General features: G+C 42.0%; 1 protein-coding gene across 1 annotated transcript in view; it reads left to right on the plus strand.

Moving 5' to 3' along the window:
• ABCA3 (ATP binding cassette subfamily A member 3) overlaps positions 1 to 9,881 on the plus strand; it is a 282,235-nt gene that overhangs the window by 202,050 nt on the left and 70,304 nt on the right. Inside the window, exon 25 of the mRNA XM_015571175.1 lies at positions 313 to 466. Within this exon, the coding sequence (XP_015426661.1) occupies positions 313 to 466 (154 nt within the window). The remainder of the gene's footprint in view (positions 1 to 312; positions 467 to 9,881) is intronic.

Below are 9,881 nucleotides of genomic sequence, written 5' to 3' on the forward strand. Positions count from 1 at the left end.
TCCCTTATGGATGTGAGGAGTTGAAATCTGGTATCTGACCAGAGGTGCCCTGGCTCCTGGATCTCCAAGTCAACCACTGTGTGAGTCCACCCAGCAGGAGCTACAGCGATGTCAGCAGATTTCTCCTCTTTGTTTGGAATTTGGAAGTTTTGGAGCTCTCTAACCCAGCTGCAGTTAGATTAGGCTGCAAAAGCCAAGGTGATTCTTTTGCATCACTGAGCACAGCGGGGTCTTAGAGAATCACCAGGGCGGAGCGACTGTCGTCAGTGTGTCCGCAACTCCTGGCATCTCCGTGACTCTGTGTCTCTGTAGTCCCAGGCCCCCACAGCAACAATGATCCCCCCAAGCAGCTCTGCGAGAAAACCCCCCTACTTTCCAAACCACTGCAAGACATTCCAGTTTCTCCCCGTAAGAGTCTGGGACCTCAGAATCTTGCCTTAAATGAGCTCAGTGCATTCGAGAGCTTGTATCCCTTCTGATTGAAAAAATCCACGCACCAAGGTGTAACCTCCTCGCACACACCTTCATCCCCTCTGTTCTTGGCGCCTCTGCACCTCCTACCTGGTCTCAATGAGCTTCTTCCTTTCCTTCTAGTTGTAGAACTTCTACTCGGCCAGCTTTCCTGTGGCTCTGGATGATAGCTGTTTTGTCTTATAGTTGTAATTTCAGTGTTGTTGGGGGAGGCAGCACACACAGGTTTATACCTTATGCTGCCATCTTGGTTCTCCTGTTTTCCAAATTTTTAATTGATGTTATTATTTTCTTTCACATTCTCCATTTTGGGGGATTACTTTTCTAACATCATAAGATGTGTTCTTAAATAATTTATTGTCAGCCTGTCTTCTTTTCATTACTAGGATATATCTCACTGGTGCTTGGGAGGTTTGTATTTTTCTTAATTAGATTCTCTGACCTTCTTGCCTCTGTGACTTGATGTCTCAATACTTTTGGAAAATTCTTATCTTGGGAAGGCAACGCTTTTGAGAAGAGCAACCTGAAAGACTGAACAATCCCTTAGAGGCCTGATATATAAAAAGGTGACAACAGCGTAAGTTAAAAGTACTGTAGAAACAAAGGGTTAAAGGGAATTAGAAAACTTCATCCACACCACCGCTAGCAGAAAAGCATTTATTAAAGAAATTATATTTTGACTTAACAACAGAAATAGCTTTCATATAATAAGCAACCAAGTAATCATCCCAAAGCCATCATCACCACCCCATAACATTGTTGTTTTGATTGTGCAACAGAAAGAGACAACCAATAGCCATGCAAAGTTGATATGACTATAAAAATATAAATAAAAATATAAGAAATTAATCTATTAAAAACCATGGATTCAAGTTAATTAAATATATACATTTGGTGGGGGTAGGTATGGGGAGGAAATATGGCTAAGATAGTTGATACTAGGTGGAGGAAATGGTCTTTATTATACAATTCAATTTCACTTCATATGAGAGATTTTTTAAAATGACAGCATGGAGTGGGTATCCAAGATAGCAGCAGAAGTTACAAAGTTCAAAGTGGAATTACAAAGGAGTCAGCAGGGAGAAGCCATGACCCAGTGCCCCTAGACCACAGACAAACTGCTGGGACAAGACACCTTCAGACACAGGGGCCTGATGTTGCAACCTGGTGTGCCTGAACCATGACGCTGGGATGACTGATCCCACTGCCTAGGTGAGTACATGACCAGATGCATAGATCTGATGTCCTGACCTGGCAAACAAACTCACTGCCATTGGATGACTGGTCCCACTGCCTTGACATGGCGCACCTGGCTGTGCCACTGTGATTCAATGACCCCATATGCATGGTTCTGCCATCAGAACCCATTGTGCCTGACCCGGTGCCCCCAGATGACCAACCAAGCTGCCTTGAGACCAACCCTGCAGTTATGACCCAATGTTCCCTGCATCCATGACCTGATGCCCCTGGACATATGGACCCGCCACCATGACCCAGCACACCTAACCTGACACCACCAGAAGATAGGACCTACCACCGCAAACCAGTGTAACCCATTATCCCCAGATGCACAAACCTGCCCCTTCAATTGGCCCACCTCACCAGGTGCCCCAGACAACTGAACAGCTAAAATGGGGAGACAAAAACATAATTCCCAAATGAAAGAAAAAGAGGAATCTTGAGAAAAAGAACTAAATGAAATTGAGGCAAGCAATTTGTCAGATAAAGAATTCAAAGTAATGGTTATAAGGGGGTTCAAACAAATTAGTGAGAACTACAAGCAACTTGATGAGAACTATAAAGAACCTACTGAGAACTACACCAGCATGAAAAAAAGTGGTAGAAAATGAATAAGAATCAAGCAGAAGATTCCAACATGGCAGTTGGCAGGACTGGAGTGAGGGAGAGAGTGAGGGAGAGAGTGAGTGAGTGAGTGAGAGGGCGCATGTGTGGACGTGTGTGTGTGTGTGTGTGTGTGTGTGTGTGTGTGTGTGTGTGTGTGAGAGAGAGAGAGAGAGAGAGAGAGAGGGAGAGAGAGAGAGGGAGAGAGTCCTATGGTGCAGGAGTCTCAGGGGTGGGTGGTTTGGGCTCTCCTGGCCAAAGAGCCCCTGGTATTGCTACACGCATGCCCCTGGGTGTGGCTCTGGCTTGGAAACCATGCCATCTTGAAGGATTTACAAGGTCTTTCTTAGGATAAGGCTGCAGGAAGCTTCAGAGGCTAAGCACCCAACCTCACCACTCCCCAGACTAGCTGTAGTCAAGGCCTGAAACCATGAGCACCCCACCTCAAAACCCACACAAACATGTGCCCCAAGGACACAACCCAGACCCAGTGCATGTCAGCCAAAGACACTACCAGACAGTACACCTAAGTGAACACCAACTGGGCTCTATGTGTGCCCGCCACAGGCACCACTGGGGCTCTGCACCTAAGTTAACATCAGCCCAGACACCCCTCCAGTCCGTGCAGCTATGTGAACATCAGCTGAAACCTCTGTGCACCTGCCACACCTCCAGGACCAGCTCCATGGGGGAAGGGAGTGCTGCTCAGAACAGGGACAATCAAGACATGAGACTCAAGGCAGACCCAGCCTCTTGACTGAGGAATCCCTGTCTTCTGGACTACTAGGGGCTTGAACCTCTCAGACCTCAATCAGATTGCCCAGGGCCAGAAGGAACAGTGAGTAACATTCACCTGCACCAGAGAAGCTCCCAGGAGGCTCAGGATAGACACACCAAGGGACCAGACTCAACAACATCAGAGCAAAATGCAGTGAGCAAAATAAATTGTGTACCCAAAGGATTGAGTGTGTGTTTGTGTGTGTGTGTGTGTGTGTGTGTGTGTTGTTTTTTTTGTTGTTGTTGCTTGTTTGTTTTCTCTCCTTTTTTCCTCTCTTCTCTTTTTTCTTGCATCTGTCTAATTTCTCTCTTTGATTCTATTCAACTTTTTTCTATTATTATTAATTTTTCTTATTTGTTTTGTTTTTTCCATTTCACTTTTCTATCTATATCTTAATATATCAATTATTATTATGTTTTAAATTTAGTTTGGTTTCTTTTTATTTTTTCCTTCTATATTAGCTTTTTTTATATTCTTCCTTGCTTCCATATAGCAATTTTTGGTCTCCTTCTTTCTCCCATTTTCTTTACATAACCTCTAAGTCTTTGGTTGAGTGTTTTATGGTATTCTTTTTATATTTTCTTTGCTTTGATTTCTTTTGTTTTTCCTTCTTAGTTTTCCTTTTGTTGCATTGAGTACCTTGATTTTCATGGTGTGATTAGTTTGGCCCTGTTGGTTCTTATTCTATTCTATCTGCACCTGTATAATAGCTGGCACAATGATGTTGGGGTTGAATCTCACTGGCAGCAAGTCAGAAGAGAAATTTCTCCTGCAAATGGGACATCAACAATCAAGTCCCAATTACAATAGGAGATCCCAAATAATACACAAGAGGCATTCCTAGATATCAAGTTCAGGTGAACAAAGAGACTGTACCACTGAATCCCTCAAGATACTTTCTACATAAGGCCATCCCCCAAACACTGGAAGGCATAGCAGTTTTATCTAATACATAGAAGCAAATACAAAGAGACTGCTAACATGGAAAGACAAAGGAACAACCTTCAAATGAAGGAGTCTCCAGACAAAGAACTAAATAAAAGGAGGCAAGCAACCTATCACACATAGAGTTCAAAGTAAAGGTTATAAGGGTGCTTAAGGAGCTTAAGGAGCCCAGTTGGTGTTCACTTAGGTGCACTGTCTGGTAGTGTCTTTGGCTGGCATGCACTGGGTCTGGGTTGTGTCCTTGGGGCACATGTTTGTGTGGATTTTGAGGTGGGGTGCTCGTGGTTTCAGGCCTTGACTACAGCTAGTCTGGGGAGTGGCGAGGCTGGGTGCCTAGCCTCTGCAGCTTCCTGCAGCCTTCTCCCAAGGAAGACCTTGTAAATAATCACACAAATTCAGGGGACAGAAGGGGTCCCAAAGAGAACCTCACCTAGACACATCATAATTAAAATGGCAAATGTTAAAGACAAAGAAACAATTTTAGGGGCAGCAAAAGAGAGAGAGAAAATTATCTACAAAGGAGTTCCCATCAGAATGTCAGTTGACTTCTCAATAGAAACACTTCAGGCCAGAATGGAGTGGAATGAAGTATTCAAAGTAATGAAAAACAAGGGCCTAAATCCAAGACTACTGTGTCTAGCAAGACTATCATTCAAAATTGAAGTTGAAATAAAAAGCTTTACAGAGAAACAAAGGCTAATGGAGCTTATTACCACCAAACTATAAATAGATGCAAAAAAAGCATTCAACCAAATCGAGCATCCTTTTTGTTAAAAAACAATCTCAGTAATGTGGGAATAGAGGGATTATATCTCAACATAATAAAGGCCATATCTGACAAACTGACAGCCAACAGGATACTCAATGGTCAATAACTAAAAGCATTTCAGTTAAGAATGGGAACAAGACATGGATGCCAACTTTCACCACACTTATTCAACATCGTACTTGATTTCCTAGGCATAGCAATAAGATGAGAAGAAATTAAAAGCCATCCAAATTGTAAAGGGGGAAGAAAATTGTCATTATTTGTAGATGATATGATATTGTACAAGGAAAATTCTAAAATCCCACAAGGGAACTACTAAAGTTAATAAATGAATTTGGCAAGGTAGCAGGATACAAAATCACCAACCAGAAATCAATGGCATTTTTATATACCCATCATGAACTCTCATTAAGAGAAACTTAAAAAAAAATCCCATTTATCATTGCAACAAAAAAATAAAATACCTAGGAATGAACTTAATCAAGGCAGTAAAAGACCTGTATTTGGAAAACTATAGGGCATTGGATAAAGAAATAGAGGAAGAAAAAATGGAAATGTATACCATGTTCATGGATTGGAAGAACCAACATCAGTAAAATATCTATACTAACCATAGTATTCTATAGGTAGATTCAATGCAATTGCTATTAAAATACCAACAGCATACTTCACAGAACTATAAAAAATACTCCAGAAATTTATATGGAACCATACAAGAACCTGAATACCGGTAGCAATTTTGAGAAAGAACATCGAAGAGATCACAATATTGGATATCAAACTCTACTACAAAGCCATTATAACCAAAACAGCCTGCCACTGGCACAAAAACAGGCAATGGATCAGAACACAAACCCCAGAAATTGACCCACACAATTATGGTCAATTAATATTTGACAAAGGAGGCAAAAACAATGGCGGGAAGATCATCTTTTCAACAAATGGTGTTGGGAAAACTGGACAAATACATGAAAAAACCTCACTCTGAGCAGCAATTTGGGGGGAAAAAAGCAGTAGAAGAGTTTAACAGAGCTTTGGGACAACATTCTCATCATAGGGGTGACAGAAGAAAAAGAACATGAGTAAGGAATAGAGAACCTGTTTGAAGAAATAATGACATAAATCTTCCCTAATCTGGTGAAGGAAATAGTCACACAAGACTAGGAAACACAGAGATTCCCAATCAAGATGAACGTCAAAAGACCCACACAAAGAAACATCACAATTAAAACGGCAAACTTTAAAGACAAAAAAAGACTCTTAATGGGAGCAAGAGAGAAGCAGAGAGTTATGTGCAAGGAGTTCCCATTGGGTTGTCACCTGATTTCTCAATAGAAACACTTCAGGCCAGAGGGAGTGGCATGAAGTATACAAAGTAATGAAAAACAAGGGGCTGAACCCAAGTCTACTATATCCAGCAAGTCTATCATTCAAAATTCATGGTGAAATAAAGAGCTTTACCGAGAAACAAAGGCTAATGGAGTTTATTACCACCAAATGATCCCTTCAAGAAATGCTAAAGGGACTGTTGTAAGAAGAAATGGGAGGGCGGGGGGAGGGGGAGAGAGACACACACAAATATAAGTAATAAAAATGGCAACGTGTCAATAATAACCTTATGTAAATGGCTCAAATGAAACTATACAGCATAGCTGAAGGGATAGGAAAACATGACCCATATATACATATCTTTATAAATAAAAGCCTAAGCGACCATTATGACTGAACAACTGGAATTACCAGTCTCTATGATGCACACTGACCACCAGGGGGCACACGCTCAATGCAGGTGTTGCCCCCTGGTGGTCAATGCACTCCCGCAGTCAACCTCCCGCAGCCAGCCAACCTCCTGTGGTCCCTTCCACCCCACATGCAGGAATTCGTGCACCGGGCCTCTAATGCTATATATAAGAGACCCGCCTCAGGACAAAAGACTTACACAGGATGTAAGTGAAGGGATGGGGAAAAATTTTTATGCAAATGGAAACAAAAAAGATGTGGGATAGCAATACCCACATTTCCCAAAATAGACTTCAAAATGAAGGCCATAACAAGAGACAATGAAGGCCACTTCATAATACTGAAGGTATTGATCCAACAAGAGGATATAACCCTGGTAAACATATATGCACCCAATTTAGGAGCACCCAGATATATAAAAACAACTTGTGGAGGACTTAAAGGGAGAGATCTACAGCAATAAAATCATAGTAGAGGACTTTAATATTATTGATATTACTGGGTAGATCTTACTGATATTACTGGATAGATCTTCCAGACAAAAAATCAACAAGGAAACAGTGACCCTAAATGACACAATAATTTTAATGCATTTAATTGACATTTACAGAACATTTCACCCCAAAGGGAAGGGAAGGGAAGGGAAGGGAAGGGAAGGGAAGAATATACATTCTTCTCAAGTGCACATGTGACATTTTAAAAAATAGACCACATGTTAAGACAGAAACTAAGTCTCTACAAGTTCAAGAAAATTGAAATCATATCAAGCATCTTTTTGGATCACAATAGCATAAAACTAGAAATCAACTTCAATTTAAACACCCCAAAGCATTAAAATGCATGGAGGCTAAATAGCATGTTATTTAACAATGAATGGATTACCAATGGGATCAAGGAGGAAACCTAAAACTTCATGAAAATGGACACACAATAGCAAAAGCAGTCCTGAGAAGGAATCATAGCATTATAGGCTGTGGAAACCACACAGGGTCCCCAGATAGTCAAGGCCAATGGGAGCACAGAGGCCTTGTTGTCAATACACCAGAATGGCCAAGGCCGCACTGAGCATGAGCCTGATTGGGGTGCCCAAGGCCAAGATACCGTGAGCAGGTGCAAGGACGCTGTGCCCCTCTGTAGCCAAAATACGGTTGATGTAACTATTGGCATGAAGCCTTCTTTGTATACTTGTAGTGCTCTAAGGAGTAATATACAAGTATATTACTAAGGCCAGTGTGTTGGGCAGAACAGAGGCTAGAGAGCTCAGAGAAGCAGAGGCAGTAGGCACAGAAAATGTAGCTCCTATGTATGTGGGCGGGAGAGGCTAGAGAGCGCAGATGGAGCTGAGAGCTGCTGCTGTGATGTAAGATGAAGACTCATAGCTCAGAAGTAGCTACTATGTGAGGCTACAGAGACCAACCAGTGTTCTGGGGGCAGGGGAGACAGGAGAAGCTGCTGAGGCAAAAAGCCTAGGTACCACTACGATGTGAGGCGGTGAGTCTAGGGGCCAGCGTGCAGCTACTTTGATTAGTAGTTGTGGGTACAGAGACTGATGCTGCTGTGTGGAAAAGATGTACAGGTTAACCAGCCAGTGTCCAGCTGCTTGCCCATAAGAGACTTTGTTGTATTGAACTGTCTTGTCTGATGGCTGTATGGCCACTGGCTTCTGCAATAAAGACGCATTCTTATACACCCACAACCTCTCATGGCTTCTCCATCTAAGACCTGGTGTCCTAGGAGGTCAAGTCCCAGGCAGAGGGCTCAGACCCAACACTTGTAGCTAGTGAGCATAGGACAAAGGAGGAACTTGGACTAAGTTCCCAACAGTTAGTACAGTGGGCAGAGTTCCAGAAGGACCTGCCCTGGCATAGTCCGGAAGCATTTTGAAGAATATATGGACTCAGGGCAACTCAGAGCAGCAGTGCTCGGGCAGTGATCCTGCTATCTCTGACACAAGCCTACCTTAAGAAATAAGAAAAATTTCTAATGAACTATATAATCCTACAATTTAAAGAATTAGGAAGAGAATAATAAGCAAAGCCCAGAGTAAGTAGAAGGAAGGAAATAATAAAGATCATAACACAAATTAATGACATAGAGACTAAAACACAACACAAAAAAATCAATAAAACCAAGAGCTGGTCCTTTTAAAAGAGAAACAAGATTGATGAACATTTAGCCAAACTTGTCAAGAAGCAATGAGAAAGACCTATATAAATAAAATCAGAAACAAAAGAGGTGAAGTATCAACTGACCCCACACATATACAAAGACTTTTAAGAAAATACTGTGAGCAACTATATGCCAACAAACTGGACAACCTGGATGAAATGAAGAAATTCCTAAAAAAAATACAATCTTCTAAAACTAAATCAGAGAGAATCAGAAAACCAGAATAGGCCAATAACTACTGATGAAATTGAAGCAGTAATTAAAAAAACTCCCAGCAACAAAAGCCCTGACCCAGACTGCTTCACAGGGTAGTTTTACCAAATATTAAAAGATATAACACCTATACGCCTCAAACTATTCCAAAAATTCTAAGAGAAAGGAAGACTTCCAAACTCTTTTTACAAGGCCATCATTACCCTAATTCCAAAACCAGATAAATACAAAGAAAGAATTACAGGCCAATATCCCTGATGAATATAGATGCTAAAATCCTCAACAAAATATTAGTAAATCGGATCCAGCAATATATTCAAAAGATCATGCACCATGACAAAGAGGGATTTATTCCAGTGATAAAAAGATGGTACAGAGAAACCAAGATGGCGGCATAGGTAAACACTGGAAATTGCTGCCTTGTACAACCACTTCAAAAATACAACTAAAAGACAAAACCGACATAATCCAGAATCACAGGAAGGCTGGCTGAGTGGAAATTCTACAACTAGAAGGAAAGAGAAAAGCACACTGAGACTCAGAGGACGTGCGGAAGTAAAGTGCAGAAGTATGGAGGCACACGTGGAAAAGGCTGGCAACTGAGGACCTTGTTGTCTTTTTCAATTGGGAGGGAGCCTCAAGCTCCTGACTGCTCTGAACTCCAGTTCTGGGTGAGTCTCTGGGGACCCAGACTCTTATGGGGAGAAACTGGACAGTCTGGCATCAGTTGGAACTCGAGGGTGGCTTTCTCTCAGAGGTGCTTTCAGTGATTACCGAGACACTGAGAATCGGGAGCTCTTAGGGCAGGACTGAGGATCCACCATAGCTGTTTGCTCCGCCCTGTTGATCCCTGAAACCCCGCCCCACCCAAGCTGTGAGCAGAGGCTTTTGCATATGAAAGGTCTGGCCCTTTGCAATCTGAAAACTACCTAACAAACTTCAGCTGGGTCACAG

Source organism: Myotis davidii, unplaced genomic scaffold (genome assembly GCF_000327345.1).
Source record: "Myotis davidii unplaced genomic scaffold, ASM32734v1 scaffold970, whole genome shotgun sequence".
NCBI lineage: Eukaryota > Metazoa > Chordata > Mammalia > Chiroptera > Vespertilionidae > Myotis > Myotis davidii.